Source organism: Chiloscyllium plagiosum, unplaced genomic scaffold, assembly GCF_037043375.1.
Source record: "Chiloscyllium plagiosum isolate Xiang-an unplaced genomic scaffold, Cpla_swu_hap1 HiC_scaffold_18, whole genome shotgun sequence".
Taxonomy (NCBI): Eukaryota; Metazoa; Chordata; class Chondrichthyes; order Orectolobiformes; family Hemiscylliidae; genus Chiloscyllium; species Chiloscyllium plagiosum.
The window spans coordinates 56,463,738-56,488,204 of NW_028270156.1; the positions used below are offsets into that span (position 1 = coordinate 56,463,738).

General features: G+C 41.9%; 1 protein-coding gene across 2 annotated transcripts in view; it reads right to left on the reverse strand.

Annotated features, from left to right (window-relative positions):
• The window catches only part of LOC122557905 (anoctamin-9-like), a 133,943-nt gene extending 110,024 nt beyond the window's left edge, over positions 1-23,919 (reverse strand). For both annotated transcript variants that reach the window (XM_087996675.1, XM_043706110.2), the window contains exons 1-2: positions 23,701-23,919; positions 3,123-3,191 (exon numbers count right to left, since the gene is read on the reverse strand). In XM_087996675.1, coding sequence (XP_087852801.1) covers positions 3,123-3,191; positions 23,701-23,709 — 78 coding nt within the window. In that variant the 5' untranslated portion in view covers positions 23,710-23,919. The remainder of the gene's footprint in view (positions 1-3,122; positions 3,192-23,700) is intronic.
• Positions 23,920-24,467: the final 548 nt, after the last annotated feature.

The following is a 24,467-nucleotide window of genomic DNA, read 5'->3' on the forward strand; positions in this document are numbered from 1 at the left end:
TAAGGAATTTGACAGGGTATGTGCAGAAGGGTTGTTTTCCCTTGAGAGCGAATCTAAGACCAGATAGTATAATCTCAGAATTAGAGGTTGTGAAAAGAAGTCAGTGATGAGGAGAAATTTCTTCTGTCAAAGGGTAGTGAATCTATAGAATTCTTTATCACAGAGGGCTGAAGAGCCTGGTCAGTGATTTTTGTTTGTATTCATTTGTGGGACTTGGGCATCGCTAGCTGGCCAGCATTGATAGTCCATCCCTATTTGCCCTTGAGAAGCTGGTAGTGGGCTGCCTTCTTGAATCACTGCAATCCACTTGCTGTGGGTTGACTCACAATGCCGGTAAGGAGGGAATTCCAGTATTTTGACTGTGAAGGAACGGTGGTGTATTTCTAAGTCAGGGTGGTGAGTGGCTTGGAGCTGAACTTGCATGTGGTGGTGGTGTTCCCAAGTATCTGCTGCCCTAGTCCTTCTAGATGGAAATGGTTGTGGGTTTGGAAGGCACTGTCTAAGGACCTTTGGTGAATTTATGTGGTGTAACTTGTAGATTGTTCACTGCTGCTACTGAGTGCTGCTGATGGAGGGATTGAACGTTTGTAGATGTGGTGCCAATCAAGCGGGTTGCTTTGTCCTGGATGGTGTCAAGCTTCATGAGTGTTGCTGGAGCTGCACACATCCAAGCAAGTGGTGAGTATTTCATCACACACCTGACTTGTGCATTGTAGATGGTGGATAAACTTTAGGGTGTCAGGAACTGAATTACTCACCGTGGTATCCCAAGTCTTTGACCTGCTCTTGTAGCCACGGTGTTTATATGGTGAGTCCAGTTGAGTTTCAGTGGTAACCCCAAGGATGTTGTGGGGGATTCAGGATGGTAATACTGTTGAATGTCAAGGGGCGGTGGTTAGAGTGTCTCTTATTGCTTATGATCATTGTCTGGCATTTGTGTGTCACAACTATTACTTGCCACTTGCCCAAGTCTGGATATTGTCTAGATTTTGTTGTATTTGAGCATGGACTGCTTCAGTATCTGAGGAGTCGCGAATATATTCAAGGATGAGAAAGACATGTTTAACCAATATGGAATCAAGGTTTATGGGAAAAAGGCCAGAAAATGATGAGAGGACTGTTAGATCTGCCATGATCTAATTGAATGGTGGAGCAGACTTGATGGGTTAACATAGAACATAGAACAATACAGCACAGAACAGGCCCTTCGGTCCACGATGTTGTGCCGAACATTTGTCCTAGCTTAAGCACCTATCCATGTACCTATCCAATTGCCGCTTAAAGGTCACCAAAGATTCTGACTCTACCACTCCCACAGGCAGCGCATTCTATGCCCCCACCACTCTCTGGGTAAAGAACCCACCCCTGACATCTCCCCTATACCTTCCACCCTTCACCTTAAATTTATGTCCCCTTGTAACACTCTGTTGCACGGAGAAAAAGTTTCTGACTGTCTACTCTATCTATTCCTCTGATCATCTTATAAACCTCTATCAAGTCACCCCTCATTCTTCGCCGTTCCAACGAGAAAAGGCCTAGCACTCTCAACCTATCCTCGTACGACCTATTCTCCATTCCAGGCAACATCCTGGTAAATCTTCTCTGTACCCTCTCCAAAGCTTCCACATCTTTCCTAAAGTGAGGCGACCAGAACTGCACACAGTACTCCAAATGTGACCTAACCAAAGTCCTGTACAGTTGCAACATCACTTCACGACTCTTGAATTCAATCCCTCTGCTAATGAATGCTAATACACCATAGGCCTTCTTACAAGCTCTATCCACCTGAGTGGCAACTTTCAAAGATCTATGAACATAGACCCCAAGATCCCTCTGTTCCTCCACCTCACTAAGAACCCTACCGTTAACCCTGTATTCCGCATTCTTATTTGTCTTTCCAAAATGGACAACCTCACACTTGGCAGGGTTGAACTCCATCTGCCACTCCTCAGCCCAGCTCTGCATCATATCTTAGTCTCTTTGCAGCCAAGAACAGCCCTCCTCACTATCCACAACTCCACCAATCTTCGTATCATCTGCAAATTTACTGACCCACCCTTCGACTCCCTCATCCAAGTCATTAATAAAAATTACAAGCAGCAGAGGATCCAGAACTGATCCCTGCGGAACTTCACTTGTAACTGGGCTCCAGGCTGAATATTTGCCATCTACCACCACTCTCTGACTTGGACCGGTTAGCCAGTTTTCTATCCAATTGGCCAAATTTCCCTCTATCCCATGCTTCCTGACTTTCCGCATAAGCCTACCATGGGGAACCTTATCAAATGCCTTACTAAAATCCATGTATACTACATCCACTGCTCTACCCTCATCCACATGCTTGGTCACCTCCTCAAAGAATTGAATAAGACTTGTAAGTCAAGACCTACCCTTCACAAATCCATGCTGGCTGTCCCTGATTAAGCAGTGTCTTTCCAGATACTCATAAATCCTATCCCTCAGTACCCTTTCCATTACTTTGCCTACCACCGAAGTAAGACTAACTGGCCTGTAATTCCCGGGGTTATCCCTATTCCCTTTTTTGAACAGGGGCACAACATTCGCCACTCTCCAGTGGCGAATTCCTGAAGAAGGGCTTACATTCCTGAAGAAGGGCTTATGCCCGAAACGTCGATTCTCCTGCTCCTCGGATGCTGCCTGGCCTGCTGTGTTTTTCCAGCACCACATTTTTCAACATTGATGGGTTAAATGGCCTACTTCTGCTCCTATGTTTTATGGTCTTATAGAGTATTAATTGTCTTCTAACTAATGAGGTATCTGAATGGCAGGGTTCAATGCACCAAAGTGAAAGGGAAAAAGGAGGGAGGTGGGGTACTCTTGCAGCGCAATGCTAGTATCCCTACTCCTGGCTTCAAGTTTCACTTGCTCCAGAGTTTGTAATAACATTTCTCAACAGGTTCACTAGAAAAATAGGTTAAATAAAAAAAGTGCCAATTTTTTATAGGATACAGTTAAATGAGTCAGCAGTTAAAAAACATTTACTCTTCTTCTACATACAATGTAAACTAGTTCTATTCATTACTCTTCTATTTTCATTAGTATTCAAAAATTAAACAAATTAGATTTAATTAAATCTTTGAAAAATAATAAAAAGGAATTACCAGAATATCATTATCTTCAAGCAGCAGGTATTCCTCTTCATTGTGGGGTACAATGTAAATCATTTCATTCTGCAAATAAAGATATTAGAGAGTTATTAACTGGCTAAGGGCTGTGTTCACACCTGTAACCCAAGTGCCTGAGACACTAATTTCCACAAACTGTGCCATTTTTCGTAAATAATATGATGGTATTATTCTGTTATGTCATCACTTCATGAAACATCCCTTGTGTTAAAAGATTTGGATGAAAAATATAAACAGCAACAGAAAATAATATTCTTGCACAAAATGTCAATGCCATTATTAACAAGTAACATTCAGCTTTCACCCTGCCTCTTGACAGCAGATGTTAGAGGACCCAACAACCACAGGTGTAGATTGTCTGAAGGAGCTTGTAAACATGTTGAGTTCTGTACCTAAAGGTATGTCTGGAACACTGCCTCTTTACCTCCACCATAAGTAGGGCATGGAGGCAAGTCCTGGTCCAACCCAGGACAACTGGGATCTAACATCACTCTGTCAGCACCAATTTGATCAACACCAGCAAACCAAATCCCCAAGGAATCCAAAGCTGCGACAACACCCAGTTTTGGAGCTATGGTTAGTGATGATGGAGGCTCCAATTTCTATTAAGTGGGTGACCAGGTATCTCTTCTGCTCATACAGCCTGCCATTGGAGTATATTTACAGAATGATAGTCTGCCTGTTTTACCACATTATGCATGTGTCTTCCTTGGGCTATCATGCCCTGTAGTGGGACTTAAACCCAGAGCCTCTGGCTAATATACGAGGACTGTGCCACAAGAACTTTCTTACCCACCAGCTATATTCAGTTTAACACAATTAATGTACAATTTACAGATTTCATTCCCTGTTTGAATAAAAATTAAAGCTAAGGTGAAAAATTAAAACTTCAAAACAAGTGCTATTCAAAAATATGCTTTTAGAGGAACAGTCACCATTTTAAGCAAGTTCATTTAAAATTGATGACGGAGTTTAGATTTAAAGCTAGCAAACAACTGCCTTGTTCAAGGTTGCAAGGTTAAGCTCATCTATTTTAGACATAGTTAGGTCAGTTTAAGTTTAGTGATGGGGAAACTTCTAGCTACAATTATTTGGGATAGAATTAGTTGCCACACTGGCAAAGGTGGGTTGATTAGTAAGAGTCAGCATGTACAGGACATTGGTTAGGCCACTGTTGGAATATTGTGTAAAATTCTCATCTCCTTCCTATCGCATAGATGTTGTGAAACTTGAAAGGGTTCAGAAAAGATTTACAAGGATATTGCCAGGGTTGGAGGATGTGAGCTACAGGGAGAGGCTGAACAGGCTGGGGCTGTTTTCCCTGGAGCGTCGGAGGCTGAGGGGTGACCTTATAGAGGTTTACAATATTATGAGGGGCATGGATAGGATAAATAGACAAAGTCTTTTCCCTGGGGTCGGGGAGTCCAGAACTAGAGGGCATAGGTTTAGGGTGAGAGGGTAAAGATATAAAAGAGACCTAAGGGGCAACTTTTTCATGCAGAGGGTGGTACGTATCTGGAATGAGCTGCCAGAGGATGTGTACAATTGCAGGGGTTTGGAGGGATATGGGCCGGGTGCTGGCAGGTGGGACTAGATTGGGTTGGGATATCTGGTTGGCAAGGACAGGTTGGACCGAAGGGTCTGTTTCCATGCTGTACATCTCTATGACTTTATGTATTTCTAAAGTGGAAATCATATTTTATTAACTTGCTGAGTTTTTGGAAGAGGCAACAGAAAGCCTTGATGAGAGTAAATTAATGATGCTGTGTTCATGAACTTTCAAAAGGCATTTGATTTAGTGTCACACATTAGGCTTGAGAGGAAAGTTTTAATTCATCGAACAAGTCATCGAATAAATTATCTACAAATTTGCTCACCACACCACTGTTGTAGGCTGGATATAAAACAATGATGAGTCAGAAAACAGGAAGGAGATGGAGTGCTTGGTGTCATGGTGGAATAATAACCCCCAAAGGGTGGCACAGTAGCATTGGTGCTGTCACAGCACCAATGTCCCAGGTTCAATTCCAGCCTCGGGTGACTGTCTGTGTGGAGTTTGCACATTCTCCCCGTGTCTGTGTAGGTTTCCTCCGGGTGCTTCGGTTTCTTCCCACAGTCAAAGATGTGCAGGTTAGGTGAATTAGCCATGCTAATTTGCCCATAGTGTTAGGTGCATTAGTCAGAGGGAAATGGGTCGGGGTGGGTTACTCTTTGGAGGTCGGTGTGGACTGGTTGGGCCGAAGGGCCTGTTTCCACACTGGGGGGAATCGAATTGAATCTAATCTAATCTGTATCTCACTGTCCACAAAACAAAAGAACTGATCATTGACTTCTTAAAGAAAGGAGGATGACATGCTCCTACCTACAACAATGGAGCTGAGGTGGAGAGGGTCAAGAGCATCCTAGGAGTGATGATAACCAACAATCTGTCTTGAACCTCCCATATAGATGTGATGGTCAAGAGGGCACAACAATGCCTCTTCTTCCTGAGGAGTCCTAGGAAATTCAACATGTCCATAAAGACCCTCATCAACTTTTACAGATGTTCCATCGAAAGCATTCTATCTGGGTATATAACGGCTTGGTACGGTAACTGCTCTGCCTGAACCATAAGAAACCACAGGAAGTTGTATGCATAATCCAAGCCATCACCCAAGCCAACCTCTCATCCATGGACTTCGTCTACACTTCTTGTTGCCATGGAAAGGCTGCCAACATCATCAAAGACCCCTCCCACCCAAGTCATACTCTCTTCCAACCTCTTCCATCAGGAAAAAGATATAGAAGAGCACACACACCAACAGGTTCAAGAACAGCTTCTTCCCTACTGTTATTAGACTATTGAATGCACCTTTCTAACTTCAAATCTAATGTTGACCTTGCTTTTGTTCACCTCCTATGTAGTCGTAACTTTACCTCATTTGGTCTAAGCGCCCTCTGATCTATATGTCCTTGTTTGTTATGATCTGCCTGTAATGTTCACAAAACAAAACTTTTCACATACATGTGCCAACAATAAATCAAATCAAATAAAAAAAAAAGATAGCAACACAGAAACAAAACTGATTAAGTGATAGAAAATAGAATAATGATCAATGGATATTTTCAAGCTGGGGGAAGATTTGTACTGGAATGTTTACTTTTCTATAGTATATAGCTAAATGAGTGAGGTGGATGGTATTGGAGCCCTTGCTTTTCTTGATATATATTAATGAACATTGGGAGATAAGCAATAAATACGTACAAATAAAAAAAAGTTTCATTTTGTGTGGCAACTAAAATTACAGTGCACATTTTAAGATTATGGGCTCAATTCTTTCAATAGGAAGATAGTGGTGTTGAAGTGTAAATTAGAGTTGCATGTCAGAACCATCCAGAAGTCCTTGCTGACTCTGCAGGAACCACTGAGAAAGGTTAAACTTCCAATTATCCTGCCATTATCTGATGCCTAAAAGGTTCCAAGAATGGTTACTACTTTTAGCTACCACCAGAGAATTTGGAGGGATCACTTTGCTCAATGGTTAGCCAGTAAACTTAGAGAAATTAAAATCTGCTTAAATATGGAGTCAGCTATTACGAGGGGGCATAGCTTTAAATTAAGAGATGGTAGGTATAGGACAGATGTTAGGGGTAGATTCTTTACTCAGCGAGTCGTGAGTTCATGGAATGCCCTGCCAGTAGCAGTGGTGGACTCTCCCTCTTTATGGGCATTTAAATGGGCATTGGATAGGCATATGGAGGATAGTGGGCTAGTGTAGGTTAGGTGGGCTTGGATCGGCGCAACATCGAGGGCCAAAGGGCCTGGACTGCGCTGTATTTTTCTATGTTCTATGTTCTAGTCAACTATAAAACTGACCACCAGCACAGCCCTTCATCTTCCGCACCCCTTTCCCAGACTTGGCCACTCCCTAATCTTCTTTGTTCCTGTCTAAATTGTTCCTCTCCTGACCCTGAAATAGGGACTCTGTTTCCCCACCCCCCCACCTCTCACTGAAAGGCGAAGATGTCTCCCATTTAAGATAGATATGAAGAGAATATTTTTATTTTGGAGGATGGTTAGTCTGTCGAATGTCTTCCACTGAGGACAGTGAAGGCTGTGTGAGTGAATTTATTCAAGGTTGAGTTATTTAGATAGATAACAGTCAGGAACGTTAGAGTTACGGTAGACAGGCAGAAAAGTGGAGTTGAATCCTCACCCAGATCACCCATCCTTATTGAATGGGACATCAGCTTGAAGGCTGAGTCCTGCTGCTAAGTCTTGCATTGTACTTTATTATTACAGTAAATGCAATTATTGGAACATACTGCGCATGTGGGAGCTGTTACTAGAATGCTGGTATTAGTGCCAAGACAGAAACCAGATTGTCTTATAGCAGTTCTTGGATTTGCAGAGTTAGTCAAAATTTGTTTTGATGTATGGGGAGTTTGTGATACTGAGGTTTAAGTTGGAGAAGATTATTAATACCAAGAATCAAATTTTATATGCTCTCCACTGTGAATATTCAATGGAACATATTTGATATGGTCCATCGGTCTTTGGGATGTACAGCCTAAATACCTGGCATCATACAGACACCTAAACTCTGAAGCCACACTAATCGTTTGTATGATAGGCAATGTTCTTTTGTCCAAACAAGGTTTCAAGAACAATCCAACTATACATGTAAGAATAAAAATTTTCAGTAGTGGAAAGGAAGATATGTATATTTTTAGATTAGATTCCCTACGGTACGGGAACAGGCCCTTCAGCCCAACAAGTCCACACTAACTCTGTGAAGAGTAACCTACTCAGATCCATTCCCCTATATTTACTTCTGACTAATGCACCTAACACAATGGGCAATTTAGTATGGCCAATTAACCTGGCCTGCACATCTTTGGATTGTGGAAGGAAACCCACACAGACAGGTACGCAAGGTGGGAATTGAACCCAGATCCCTAGCGCTGTGAGGCAGCAGTGCTAACCACTGAGCCACTGTGCCACCCTGTTGTTTGAATAAATGTACCATTTTACTGCCAATCTGTACAGACTAGAAAAGACCCCAGTTCTGATCTTGTACTGAACTAATATATGTCAGTGAAGAGACAACAGTGACACAACAGCTGGGGTGAGTTCTCCAAACCTTTTGGAAAGATCCAAAACACTCTGAGACTAATATGAGCAATCCTGAAAAGGCTAAATTATTTTTTATTTAATTCAAAACTTACTATTGTTCCCATAGAAGCTGAAGAAATATACATTGATTTTTTTTTCTATAGACAATCAAAAATCTCAGGGTGCCTTAACAGCATTGTCAGCTGTCCATCAATTTACGGGTGATGTCAACTTGGGGTCATTGAGGCAGATTCTCATCCTGAAGATCTTTGGACACATTGGGATTTATAATTACCCATTTGAAGTAAAGTGAGAAGAAAGCAGGTCATCCATACACCTGGTTTTATTTTGCCTTGAAGTAGATGTAAAACTGGAATCAGGTTTCCAGATATATTTGACTTGTGTATTGGAAGCTTTAGTTTAGTTGCAAAAATAATAAGTCAATATTCTGTCACTTTTGTTGAAATCTAAAAGCAGATTGGTTATAACTAGCATCTTGTTGCAGAGTTTATCTATTGAATTTCTGCTTTCCTCGCAATTTGTAGGCATGTCCAATGGCATTCTCCATGAATAACTGATTTCATGAATCAACTTTGTATCCACAAAAACAGTCCCAACAAAATTTTGTTTCTGATAAAGTCAAGACTTATTTGTACATATCATATCTTCTTATTTTTCTAAAGTTTTGAGTGAGGACTGAAATGGGAAAAGGACTGGAAATAGCATTAGTTGATTACTTGAACAGTATGCAAGAGTTTGGAGAAAAAATGGGAGATTGGCATTAGGTAAAGATAAAAACAATGACTGCAGATGCTGGAAACCAGATTCTAGATCAATGGTGCTGGAAGAGCACAGCAATTCAGGCAGCATCGAGGAGCTTCAGCAAAATCGACGTTTCGGGCAAAAGCCCTTCATCAAGAATAAAGGCAGAAAGCCTGAAGCGTGGAGAGATAAGCTAGGGGAGGGTGGGGGTGGGGAGAGAGTAGCATAGGGTACAATGGGTGAGTGGGGGAGGAGATGAAGGTGATAGGTCAGGGAGGAGAGGGTGGAGTGGATAGGTGGAAAAGGAGCTAGGCAGGTCGGACAAGTCCGGACAAGTCAAGGGGACTGGAAGTTTGAAACTAGGATGAGGTGGGGGAAGGGGAAATGAGGAAGCTGTTGAAGTCCACATTGATGCCCTGGGGTTGAAGTGTTCCAAGGCGGAAGATGAGGCGTTCTTCCTCCAGGCGTCTGGTGGTGAGGGAGCGGCAGAGTGGGAGGGGGAGTTGAAATGTTGGGCCACGGAGCGGTTTGGTTGATTGGTGCGGGTGTCTCAGAGATTTTCCCTAAAGAGCTCTGCTAGGAGGCGCCCTGTCTCCCCAATGTAGAGGAGACTGCATCGGGAGCAACGGATACAATAAATGATATTAGTGGATGTGCAGGTAAAATTTTGATGGATATGGAAGGCTCCTTTAGGGCCTTGGATAGAGGTGAGGGAGGAGGTGTGGGCACAGGTTTTACAGTTCCTGCGGTGGCAGGGGAAAGTGCCAGGATGTGAGGGTGGGTCGGAGGGGGGCGTGGACCTGACCAGGTAGTCACGGAGGGAACGGTCTTTGCGGAAGGCGGAAAGGGGTGGGGAGGGAAATATATCCCTGGTGGTGGGGTCTTTTTGGAGGTGGCGGAAATGTCGGCGGATGATTTGGTTTATGCGGAGGTTTGTAGGGTGGAAGGTGAGCACCAGGGGCGTTCTGTCCTTGTTACAGTTGGAGGGGTGGGGTCTGACGGCGGAGGTACGGGATGTGGACGAGATGCGTTGGAGGGCACCTTTAACCACGTGGGAAGGGAAATTGCAGTCTCTAAAAAAGGAGGCCATCTGGTGTGTTCTGTGGTGGAACTGGGAGCAGATACGGCAGAGGTGGAGGAATTGGGAATATGGGATGGCATTTTTGCAAGAGATAGGGTGGGAAGACCTCATCCTAGTTTCAAACTTCCAGTCCCCTTGACTTGTCCGGACTTGTCCGACCTGCCTAGCTCCTTTCCCACCTATCCACTCCACCCTCTCCTCCCTGACCTATCACCTTCATCTCCTCCCCCACTCACCCATTGTACTCTATGCTACTCTCTCCCCACCCCCACCCTCCCCTAGCTTATCTCTCCACGCTTCAGGCTCTCTGCCTTTATTCCTGATGAAGGGCTTTTGCCCGAAACCTCGATTTTGCTGAAGCTCCTTGATGCTGCCTGAATTGCTGTGCTCTTCCAGCACCATTGATCCAGAATTGGGTAAAGATGTTTGTTTAAACAGCCAGTGCAGGCATGATGGACTGAATGGACTTCTTCCATGCTGTGTCGATTCAGTGATTCTGTGACTGTCTTAACACCAAGGATTATAGAAGGAATTGCTGCATTTCTAAAAAAGCAAGGTACTGATTGTAAGTCAAGTTTACACTGCTTCTTTGTTCAGACAGTGAGGGTGAACAATTATTTGTAGACGGGCCAGCTCTAGGGGATGCACACAAAGGGAGATTCAACTGGCAACAAGTAATCAATTAGCTTGTGGAGTTGTGACCAGTTGTGGATGACAAAGGCATAAGTCTGACAACAGCAATCTGATTGATAACTGAACAGCTTATGGATGTGAAGGATACTGGCAGGAGCCTTTGACCTACAGAAGGGGAGGCAGTATGTCTTTCTCTCTAGTATAATACCTCATGCCTAAAGAAAGCCAGTTTATTTCTAGTTAATGTATCAATTATCTGTGCCTCTGTGAAGGACCTAGAGAAGATAGATTGAAGAACTGCAACTCCTGGCAAGCAAAAGAATCTCTCAGCCAATACAGTGGACGGGGCCATTGGTCTGCTTCTCAAGATTTTCCTTTCACACATAACACCAATTTTCTTTTGTCTGATTGTGTCTGTCTATATGTGTGGCTAGTGGTGTTTTAACTGTTACAATTATATGTCAATAATTCATTGTTGTTTATCTGTAGTTAGAAACTTCTTATTTTTATAAATTGTAGTTCTTGTTAAGAACAGAAACATGGAATGTAAATTGTGGACTTTGACAGGTAAGTTGTGGACTTTGCGAGCTTCCAAAAAAATTTAACTTATCATTTCAAGAATGCTACCCCAGTGAGGCATGACAAGATTTGGGCACTCTTACTGGAATTAACTTTAAAATTGAGACAATGATGGTGTAGCATTAGTAAATAACACTGGCAAGGAGAACACCATATTCTGTACTGCATTTAAGAATGGCCCTGGAAACAGCAAAGGATTTCCTGCAGGTGGCAGAGTTGTCCTCAGCTATCATAAGTGAACTTTCAAAGCCCAAGCTGATGGAATTAGTACGAACTGAAGGTAGCACTGCCTGGCAGAGATATTGGAAGTGTAAGTATGACATTTGGAGTTAGTTAAATACAAGTGAGACCTGCCACTCTGGGTAGTGACACATCAGTAACAGGTAGTGTTGGATTATGGTTAAAGCAGCTTGAGCATGAAGAGAAAATGAAGGAATTAGTTCTCAATGGCAAAAAAAAGACATAAAGTCATACAGCACAGAACAAAGAAAGAGAGAGGGAGATGACAATGTAAATGAAAAAATGTAAAGGGAAAGAGAAGAGTAGCAATATAAGCTTTAAATGATCCAGTTGAAACGGGGGAACTTAGAGGCCAATGCAGATTCTAGTGGGGAGAATCTGAGTCCGAATTTGAAATCCAGTAAAACGATTGCAGAGGCCATACCAAAGTTTGGGAAAAGAATGTTGGAGTTAAGAAACTAGCAAGACAAATGAACTGGGCGAATGAAGACTGGGCACTGCTCATGCAGCATCCTTAATGGTTGAGCTTGGAGAAAAGAGCTCAGATAGAATGAGAGATTCATTATGTGCTGGAAAATCACTTGATTCAACCAAGCCAAAGCAGTTGGAGTTCACCTGAGTAGCAATTACTTCCTAAACTGGACTCATCAATTCAATGTTGTATGGACTACAGAATTATAAATGCAGTCATGCAAACAGATTCATTCCCAATTCTGTGATTGTAAAACCATATTAATAGGGTTGGAGGTGCCTTATTCCTTTCTATAAGTGATCTATTGGCAAGTGCCATAAACATCAAGGGCTAAAGAAATATTTGCTTTTGTCACATCCAATGGGTTTTACCAATGTCTAATGGGTTTTACTGGAAATTTGTATATCCAGTAGTAGTATGGTCAGCAGAATACAGAATTCTAATAGATGAACCAGTGTTGGCCGCCCTGATTTTTCCAGACCTTTCAAAATGGCAATTTATGCTTGTGACCCTTAGGTGTAGGTGCAGTCTTGTTACATAATGATGAGTTGGCTTTGAAGAAACCAGTGGAGTACTGTTGTAATATACTAAACCAGTATTAGAAAAAGTATTCTATCGTAGTAAAGGTGGCTTTAGGATTAGTATTGTTTCTTTGGTATTTGAAGTCTATGAAACCAAGAAAATTCTAACAGGACTAAGCAGTATGGATGTTGGAAGGATGCTCCCAATGATGGGGGAGTCCAGAACCAGTGGTCACTGTCGAGGAAATGGGGAAAATCATTTAGGACTGAGATAAGAAGAAATTTCTTCACCCAGAGAGTGGTGAGCCTGTGAAATTTGTTCCCCCAGAACGCAGTCAAGGCCAAAACATGGTATGATTTCAACTAGGGGTTGAATATAGCAAATGGGCTATAGGAATCAAAGAATGTGGGGGAAAAGTCAGGAACAAGCTAATGAGTTGATTGATCAGCGATGGTCATAATGGATGCACAGCAAGCTCAAAGGGGTGAATAGTCTGCTTAGGCTCCTATTTTCTATGTTTCTATGACCAACACATGAACAGACAAACATTACACTCACCATACTCCACAAACATTCATTGAAAAGTACAAAGTTCAAAATGCGAGACTGTTTGCATGGCGTCATTTTGTTTCATTTAATGACCATTTAATGTAAAGATTATTCACATTGCTGGAAAAGATAATATAATTGCTTGTCTCAAGGGAAAACTGTTTGAATAAGTTAAAGGTTTAAGATGATAGTATAAGGAGGCAGGGGAAATTGAATGGTTAGGATTCTTATGTTTTGTTGTTTGTGTATCACATATCTTGTGATGCAACACATTTTTGAAATTTTTTGAAATTTTGAAATCTACATTTTCATCTTATAAATGGAGAAGATATTTATTGTTCACCGTTGGGTAAAATTTCGCTTGCTGAAAAAGCAGCTTATGAGAGAAGCTCTTGACACTCACCATTCTTTATTTGTGAATCTAGACAGAATTTGCAGATAGGCTAGTCTACTTATGGGATATCTTGGTTCTCTGCCAATGTGTGCACAAATATTTTCCAGTATACAGTAGTCTCCCCGGGGAATATGTTCCAGGCAGAGGTGGGTACTGCAGATGCTGGAGATTAGAATCAAGATTAGAGTGGTGCTGGAAAAGCACAGCAGGTCAGGCAGCATCCGAGGAGCAGTAAAATCGAAGTTTAGGGCAAAAGCCCTTCATCAGGAATTGTTTCAGGACCTACCACGGAAGCCCGAAACCGCAGAGAGATGTGAACCTATTTATTTAAATGGGAAATGTACCTTCCTGGCAGCCTCCTGGTCCCTGGCTCTGGATTGTTCACTTTTATATGTTGGGGCCACGGTAAACCGCGGGTAAGTGAAATTGCGGTAACCGGGGGTCACCCTGTATTCATTGAATAGTGATCAGAAGTGAGAATCTAGCTGACACTGGTTCCCTGCACACAGTAATTCCAAAGCACTCTAACTGCCCTAACTAGTTCAGTATGCATCAAGATCAAACATTGGACTTGCCGAATCTTGTCTGGTAAATACAATAGCCTTGCTCTGTGTAATTATCAGTACTGTATTCATAAATAAAACTTTGCATTTAGAGGAACATATTTTATTCCTGAGGTCACTGTTAGTTTTTATGCATTTAATATGTTGTTTGTAACCACCAAGGTTCCTCACAGCCAGCAATATATCGAAAGTGGCTTGTTGGAAGTGCAGACTCTGTATAAGCAGAAAATCAGCCGATTCAGTAGTCTTGTGAGCTTCTGCCTTCCTCAACAGCCAAGTTACTGATCCATTAAATATTAAAACCAGTGAGTTACCCTCTTCACTTGCCATAGGTCAGATCCCACTCCGAACTCTACTAATAATCAGAAAAACAATGTCCACAGATGCTTTTGGATTTTAAGCATTTTCAGTGCCAAAAGGCTCTCTGAAAGATTTTTGTTTTGGCATTCTTTCCTGACTTATGTTGCAAATATATGAATATGTAGGAAAGTTGTGAGGCATGGGGTAAGGAAAGAACAAATGTAGGGTCTGTGGGAGGTAGGAGAGATTAGGTAACAAAACAGATTATCATGTAAAGAATTGAGAGCGGTAGAAAGGATCTGAATTATTGAACTCAAAATTAGTCCAGAAGAATAAAGTGCTTAAACGACAGATGATGTGTTATCCCTCAAATTTCCATTAAAATTCACTTAAATAGTCTAGAAAGACAAGACAGAAAGGTCAGAGTGGCAGTAAGGAAGAGACTTAAAATTAATGAAAAAGAGCTCAAGGTCATGCTCATGGATTGAGCAGAGGTATCTTCCACATACATCTCTTTCAGTCTGTGTTTGACAACCCCACTATAGAGAAGACCAGATTACGAACAGATAATATCATAAACAAATTAAAGAGGAACAGGTAAATTGTTGTTTCACCTAGAAAGAGAGCTTGGGGTGCTGGGCAGTGGGAAGGGCGGAGGTGAAAAACCAGGTGTTTATTTCAGGAAGGTGGCATGGAACATGTACAGGGAGTTGGAAGGCTATTGCGGAATGATCCAGGATATTGCAGAGGGGATAGTCCCTTCAGATTGCTGAAAGAGGTAGTGGATGACATGTTCGATGAGAGAAATAGATCCAGCAGGTAGAATTTAATCCAGCCTGTCGTGACAGGAAGCATAGCCATCAAGCCCATTTAATTGCCAGACAGGCTGTAGATCAGTCTACCAACAAAGGGAAAGCCTCCCATGATTAATATAGGGAGGGAAGAAGAAGATGATATTAGGATGTCAATTACTCATTTATGAGCCAATTGATGCCAATTATCCATTTGGTAAATGCGGTAAATAAGGGAGTAAATGTGAATTAAATGGCTTTTTGTGCCCCCTGGAGGCCTCCTTTATGGGATAGGTCCTCGTAGCATTTCCTGCAGAAGCCATCACAACCAGTGGCACCATGAGAGCTACTGGTTCTGATTAGCTTGCAGGAATTGGGAAACCTGCTCCCAGTAATCCTAGGGAAGGACCAACACTGGCCAGTTAATTTCATCAAGCCACTCAGGAAAAAAGCAGCATGTGTATCTCCATTGATTTCTAACAGGTGGGAGAGATCCTCAATGCCCATATTAAATCTAGCCCAACATTCAGATTGGTTAACAATGTCCCTCCTTTTATCCTTAATTCTTCTGGGATTTTCCTATTCCTCAGTTCCTTTGTTCGCTAAGTGATAACTACTCTTTAAGTCATTGGAGTCTAACTTTCAGAATGGTTATACATTATTCTCACCTTTACTTATCCCCTTTCTAATTGATTTCAAACGTTCGGTGATCGTATTTCTCAGTCCTATCTTTGAAGCTCAATTTACCTTTTCATTACCTGCCATTTAGTGTTCAATTCATTCCCTTCTCTGTAAATGTGTGCTTTTAAATATGAGAAGAACAATGTAATTGTAATTTGATATGATATCCTCCTGAGTTAATATGTTCGAAATGCTGATTTCCTATTATGAAGTTCCTATTAGCAAAATAATACACGATAAGACGTGGCTTCACTTCATGCCAAAACTTTCAAGATTTTAAACATAGTATATGCATACTTTGCACTTTACCAAAAGGCTAAACTATAGCACCACCATCTCCATTCTTCAAGAAATCCAGGTTTGAATTCCTCCAATCCTATTGCAGCACTGAAAACGTTTTAATCAAAGTTGCAAACAACATCCTTTGGTTGGCAAAGGTGAACTCTACCTCTTCATCTATATCTAACTGAGTGCAGCCTTTGATGCATATTACATTACAATTTTGACCAATAATCCTTTACTGTCTGCCAACTGAGTGGATTTGTTCCCCCCTGGTTCCATTCTTACCTATCTAACTATTTCCAGAGTGTTACTTGCAACGGTTTCACTTGTTCCAACATCACTGATGTCATCCTAAGAATCTATGCTTGGTCCCTTCCAATTTCACCTATGTGTCATTCCTTAGCAACATCATCCAAAGTCCAGCATTAGTTTTCATATAACTTGACTACACCTAGCTCTACCAAAATACCACCTATCTTAATTCCTTCTTGTTGCCAAGTTATCTGATTTCTTATCTAATATCCAGTACTGACTCAGCATTAGTTTCCGCCAATTAAATATTGGAAGGACTGAAGTTCTTGGTTTAAGTCCCCATTTCAAATTCAGTTCCCTAGCTACCAACTCTATTACTTTCTTGGACAACTGTCTGCGACCAAAAACAGACTACAAATTGTTCTGCTATAATGCGCATTTCATTAATGCAAATTCGCTATAATACGATTGACAAATTAGGGACACTGTTTCTAAAACACAAACTTTTAAAGTGTGTGTTAGTTATAACATAATTCCAGCCACATTAGTTTAAATGCTATTACATGATTTTCTTATAACATGGGGTTGCATGAGAACTGAACTATCGTGTTATACCCCGAACTGAGCTTGAGTCACACATTTGTGCTCTCACAATTTCTATTTCTGCCTTAACAGCACCATCCATGTTCACCGTTGCTGAAACCCTTAATTTACAGCGTTGTTACCCTTCAACTCAATTACCTTAACATATTCCCAGATGGTCATGCACATTCCGCTGACTGTAAACTGAGTTCATCCACTACTCTCCTGTTCATACCCTAAATCACACTAAGTCCTGTTCAACTTTTGACCATTTGCTCACCGCCCTAAATTGGCTCCCAGTCAAGTAACACCTTGATTTGAAAATGTTATCCTTATTTTCAAATCTCTCCATTGCTTTGAACCCTCCTATTATTGTACTACACAGAAAAATGGAACATTGGATAGAGTGAAACATAGGAGCAGAATTTAGGCCATTCAAAGAACAAAGCAAGTTACAGGACAGGAACAGGCCCTTCAGCCCTCCAAGCCTGCGCTGATCCAGATCCTCTATCTAAACCTGTCATCTATTTACTAAGGATTTGTATCCTCTAATCCCTTCCCATTCATGTATCTGTCTAGATTCATCTTAAATGCTGCTATCGTGCCTGCCTCTACCACCTCCACTGCCAACGCATTTCAGGCACACACGACCCTCTACGTAAAGAACTTTCCGCGCATTTCTCCCTTAAACTTTTCTCCTCTCACCTTGAACTCATGACCCCTAGTGCTTGAGTCCCCCACTCTGGGAAGATGCTTCTTGCTATCCACCCTGTCTATACCTCTCGTGATTTTGTAGACCGCAATCAGTCCCCACTCAACCTCCATCTTTCTAATGAATATAATCCTAATCTACTCAACCTCTCTTCATAGCTAGTGTCCTCCATATCAGGCAACATCCTGGTGAACCTCCTCTGCACCCTTTCCAAAGCATCCACATCCTTTTGTTAATGTGGTGACCAGAACTGTTCGCAGTATTCCAAATGTGGCCGAACCAAAGTGTTATACAACAGTAACATGACCTGCCAACTCTTGTACTCAATACCCTGTCTGATGAAGGAAAGCATGCCGTATGCCTTCTTGACACTCTATCAACCTGCATTGCCACCTTCAGGGTACAATGGATCTGAACACCCAAATTTCTTTGTACATCAATTTTCCCCAGGGCTTTTCCATTTACTGTATAGTTTGCTCTTGAATTGGATCTTCCACAATGCCTCACCTGACATTTGTCTGGATTGAACTCCATCTGCCATTTCTCTACCCAATTATCCAATGCATGTAAATTCTGCTGCATTCTCTGACAGTCCTCTTCACTGTCTGCTACTCCACCAATCGTAGTATCATCTGCAAACTTGTTAATCAGGCCACCTATACCTTCCTCCAGATCATTTATGTACAGCACAAACAACAGTGGTCCCCACAGTGGTTCAGCCCATCAAATCTGCTGTGCCAATTAATCATGGCTGATAGGTTTCTCAACCCCATTCTCCTGCTTTTCCCCATTACCCTTGATCCCCTTGACAATCAAGAACCTATCTATGCTGAAAATGTGTTGCTGGAAAAGCGCAGCAGGTCAGGCAGCATCCAGGGAACAGGATGCTGCCTGACCTGCTGCGCTTTTCCAGCAACACATTTTCAGCTCTGATCTCCAGCATCTGCAGACCTCACTTTCTCCTCAAAGAACCTATCTATCTCAGACTTAAATATGTCTCAATATACCTGGCCTCCACAGCCTTCTGTGGCAGTGAATTCCATAAATTCACCACTCTCTACCTATTTCCCTTCTAAAAGGTCTTCTCTTTATTCTAAAGCTGTGCCCTTGGGTTCTAGTCTCTCCTACCAATGGAAACAACTTCCCAACATCCACTCTGTCCAGGCCATCAGTATTCTGTAAGTTTCAATTAGATTCCCACCATCCTGCTAAACCCTATTGAATATTGACCCAGAGTCCTCAGACGTTCCTCATATGTTAAGCCCTTCATTCCTGGTACAATTCTCATGAACCTGTATTCTGTAGCCTTAGACTATGACTTCTGGTTCTTGACTCTCTGGTGATCAGGAACATCTTACCTGCATCTATTCTGTCCAGTCCTGTTAGAATTTTATAGGTTTCTAGATGCCCTCCTCATTCTTCTACATTCCAGTGAATATAGTTATAAACGATCCAGTCTGCCTTCACACATCAGCCCTGCCATCCCAGGAGTCAGTCTGCTAAATTTTGTTGCACTTCCTCAATAGCTAGAATATTCTTCCTCAGATAAGGAGATCAAAATTACACACAATTCACCAGTGTAGTTTCAACAAGGCTCTGAACAGTTATAACAAGACATGCCTGCTCCTGCATTCAATCCCTCTCACTATGAAAGCTGACATGCCATTTGCTTTCTGCGCACTTGCATGTTTACTTTCACTGCCTGGCGTACAAGAATAGCCAGTTCTCACTGCAACCTATCCTTTCCAAATCTATCACCATTCGAATAATAATTTACCTTCCTGTGTTTGTCACCAAAGTGGATAACATCACATATGTCCATAGTGCATGCATCTGTAATGCATTTGCCCAATCACTCAACTTGTCCATATCACATTGAAACATCTCTGCATTCTCCTGATAACTAATCCAACAAACTTTTTGTTATCTGAAAACTGGATCCCTCATTTAATTCATTATTATACATTGTGAATAGCTGGGTGGCACGGTGGCACAGTGGTTAGCACAAGTGCCAGATTCAATTCCCGCCTTAGGCAACTATCTGTGTGGAGTTTGCACATTCTCCCCGTGTCTGCGTGGGTTTCCTCCCACAGTCCAAAAATGTGCAGGTTAGGTGAATTGGCCATGCTAAATTGCCCGTAGGGTTAGGTGAAGGGGTAAATGTAGGGGAAGGGGTGGGTTCCTCTTCGGAGGGTCGGTGTGGACTTGTTTCCACACTGTAAGTAATCTAATTTAAACACTGATCTCTACAGCTACATGAACAACCCTCCAGTGCATAGGAACTATTCCAGAGTCTGTTGAAAGATGACCACCAATGTATCCCCTATCTCTACAGCCTCTTTTTTAAGTACACTGTACTTTAGATGTACATTATCAAACCCTGGGATTTATTGCCTTTAATCCCATCAATTTTCTCAACACCATTTCCCTGCTAATAATAATTTTATTCATTTACTCACCCTCACTAGACCTTGTGTTTCCCAATGTTCTTGGGATGTTACTGTGTGCTCCTTTGTGTAGACAGGACAGAAGTATGTACTTAATTGCCCTGATATCTCTTTGTTCCCAAATATAACTTTCCCTGTTTCTGACTGTGAGACCTATATTTATTTTCATTAAGTTTTTTCTACCGTCCAGCCCCACAACCCTCATAACTGCAGTCATCCAATTGCAACGTTTTAAAAATTGATTTATTGGCTACTGGCATCACAAGCTAGGCCATCATTTATTGCCCTGAACTGCACAGAGGGCAGCTAAGAATCAAATACATTGTTATGGATCTGGAGTCACATGTAGGCCAGACCAAGTAAGGAAGACAAATTTCCTTCTCTAAAGGACATGAGTGAACAGAATGGGTTTTTATGACAATCAACTGTGATTACAGGTATATGGTTGCCATTAGGTTAGCTCTTCTTCCAGATTTCATTGAATCCAAATTTCACTATCTATTGTGATGAGATTCACACCTATGTCCTCAGAACATTGGCCTGGACTTCTGAATTGCTAGTCAAGTAACATTATTACTATACTACCACCTCCACTATTTCTTGAATTTTCCTAATTTTAAACATTCTGCACTTAATAGCCATATGCCTTTACTTGCATGGGCCTTAAGCCAAAACACCCAGCATAAGTGTCAGCACCCAAAACAGGCTGGAGTTGAAATGTTGGGGTTGTGAGCTCTAAGGTAGCAATGGTCACCAAGGAACTTTGCCCTTCCCTGCTCTCCATCTGAGGGCTCTTCTCCAATTCCTGCTCCCATGCTGAGTCCTCACCCAGAAATCCCAATAAGTGACCAAATGGGATTATAGTGGGAAAATATTTGGGAGGAAATGGCCTTAGCTTTAGAATTTTTCTACTTGTGTGTCTCCCTCTCTCTGCCTCACTTTCCTCTCTTAATACCTCATTTCACCTATCTCATTATGTAAGTTATGTCAATCATTTAATGACGTGAAAAGCACTGTGCAAGTTATTTTTATAGTCTAACCACAAAACAACCACAGCAAAACCTGAGAAGAGAAAATTATAAAGTGAGCAAAGGACATTCAGTTGATTGCATTCATTCTTTCTGCATACAACATGCAATCTCTTTTCTAGACTCTACCTAAATAGTCTGATTAGATTAGATTAGATTACTTACAGTGTGGAAACAGGCCCTTCGGCCCAACAAGTCCACACCGCCCCGCCGAAGCGCAACCCACCCATACCCCTACATTTACCCCTTATTCCCTAATTCCCAAACAATAGTCCAGAAATGTATCAAGTCCCACATTTCTAATAATCAACTTTATCTAAGTAATTGGCACTGTAAATACCAACTCCCTTCCTGCAGCATTGGGGCATCTGGGCAGAACTTGCAGCAAAGGCTAGTGGATCAGATACCTTATGTGCATCGTTCAAAATTTTCTTTTGCAAATAAAACAAAGAATCAAGCAGTCTGTGAAGAGCCACTGACACATTCCTACTCAGCAAATCCAGCACCACTGGATAAAAGCAAATTACTGCGGATGCTGGAATCTGAAACCAAAAGAGAAAATGCTGGAAAATCTCAGCAGGACTGGCAGCATCTGTAAGGAGAGAAAAGAGCTGACATTTCAAGTCTGACTGACCCTTTGTCAAAGCTTGAGCTTTGACAAAGGGTCAGTCAGATTCGAAACGTCAGTTCTTTTCTCTCCTTACAGATGCTGCCAGACCTGCTGAAATTTTCCAGCATTTTCTCTTTTGGTTTTAAATCCACCACCACATTGAATTTGAAACTTTGTCCGTGTTTCCCTTGAAGTATCCACCTCATCCCTTCTTCACGTAATCCTATTCATTGGCTGAATATTTATTAAGACACATGAGTAATTTTCATTGGGACTCTTTCACATATCTATCTTTGTGCAAATTGAAATCATTCTAAACTGCAGTCTTGCTTGAAACTCATTGAACTTTTTTCCTCAGATCGTGTGTTCACAATCTGTATCAGTGAGTTTATAGTCAATTGCATCATACAAATCCAGCATTCACCAACCTGAATATTCCATGTTCCCAATGAAAACAATGATCGAATTTGCACCATATTCTCTGGCAGAGCTAAGAACTCCTCTTACCCAATCTTTGAAATACTGTGCTGAGGTTTATCTATAATGTAATAATGCAAATGGCTAAACTACCATGTCCTGGTATCGGAGATGGTGCCTGAGGCTGCATTGGACTTATTTTAGAAGAAAAATTGAGGCATAATTTTCTGGAAATATGAAATTAAATAGGTTGAGCACTTTCCTCCATCGCATGGTTCTCAGTGGTTAATAGTGCTGCCTCACAGTGCCAGGGACCCGGGTTCGATTCTAGCTCAGGTGACTGTGTGGAGTTTGCACATTCTCCCCGTGGAGGTGTGGGTTTCCTCCGGGTGCTCCAGTTTCCTCCCACAATCCAAAGGTCGACAGATTAGGTGAATTGGCTGTGCTAAATTGCCCATAATGTTCAGGGATGTGGAGGTTAGGTGCATCAGTCAGGGGTAAATGTAGAGTAATAGGGTAGCGGAATAGATCTGGGTGGGATACTCTTTGGAGGGTTGGTGTGGACTTGCTGGACTGAAGGACCTGTGGCCACACTGTAGGGATTCTGTGATTGACTCTATGTAACACCACCCATGGATAAAAGCAAATTATTAGAACAGCAAACAGGGGAGTAAATATCGAATTTTAGTTGCATGGTAAACGTTCTTCTCATTTTGCTATCCTTTTTGCTGTCCTCCGCCCAGCTGAATGAATTCAGACAGCGATTCCACAAAACGTGAGTGTGGAGGAGTTGGTAAGGAACCCCAGCCGATGGTCCCTTTTTTTTGGCGTTAATGGTGCAATATTAGATCAACTCCTTTAAGGACATATGCATCTCCTCACTAAATTACCCGATCAATATTCATAGGTAACTGAATCGAGAGTGTAGTGCTGGAAAAGCACATCAGGTCAGGCAGCACCCGAGGGGCAGAGAATCGACGTTTCGGGCATAAGCCCTTCATCAGGAATGAGGCCAAGAATGAGTCATTCCTGATGAAGGGCTTATACCCGAAACGTCGATCCTCCTGCTCCTTGGATGTTGCCTGACCTGCTGTCATGATTTGGAGCTGTGCTCTTTCAACATCACACTCTGACCTCCAGCATCTGCAGTCCTCACTTTCGCCTCAGAAGTAACTGAGTCTCCTTTTGCCAAAAGAAACCTGCTTTCCAGACTCCTGTTCCAGACACAACCCTGATCCATTCCGAACCCTTCCCAACAAATCAGTTGCTCAAAATAGGCCGTCTACACCTACAACCATGTGAACCATGTCCTTTTATGCCTGGCAACATCGAAACTAATTTTCGAACTTAATGGCAATTTAATTTTGCTAAGTGTCTTTATAACTAAAACTGAAACTAAGAAGTTGAATTTTCTCGCAAGAAAGTGAGTTGAACGTTCCTGCTTCTGCCTTATTTTTTAACTTTAAAACTTGTCCGTACTCGGGTGCCCTGCGTTAAAGAGTTCGTGGCCGCTGTTCTCCGACAAGAGATGTAAACAAAACATTTTAATTATCTGTTTTTACCTGTTCCATAGTCTCTGACTGTAATCTCGAACGACGAATGTTTTACCCAAAGTTACACATGTATCTAAATCCTGCCGATTTCCAGCCAGTTCTGTGTCATTAGTAACATGTAAGTGCCTCCCTCCATGTACAGTCAAAGTTCACCAGCGTCCCCCTTTTCGATGCATCTGTGTCATGCCCAAAACAATCAAATACGCCTCGAAACTTTTTTGGTGTGGTTAGGCAGCCCCACGATTACTGAGAAACGCCTAATCAGCATTCACGTTTCCCAACTACAACTTCCTCATTCCAGACCCGAGGCACAATAATATAAGCGTCTAATCGCAGTGTTATACCTCTTCTGCGCGCCGGGTGTTCACCAGAAAAGGATCACAAGCATTTACTTCCAACATGGCTGTGTGCCTGACAGGTCTAATTGTAAATCCGAAGTATGTGACAATTGCATTGAGGTACCTAAGAAGGTGACAAGTTGAATTTTATTTGTACTTACCATAATTTTTAAGCCAGTTCATTTTGGAATGAACTTTTAGAAATTTTATGAATAAAGTATATTCTCGCAAAAATATTAGGATGGTCAGAGAAATTCTGACTCCTGTGATCTGGGCCAGAACAGACTCCCTCATAATGTTATTAAGAAGATAGACCTAACTTTTTCTTATTGTAAAGGCAAGTAAGGGCATTTCATTCCGTACGCAATTCAATTTGAAGCAAAACACACTTTATTCATACATATAGTTAAAATACAACAACGGAAAGAGGAAATTGGA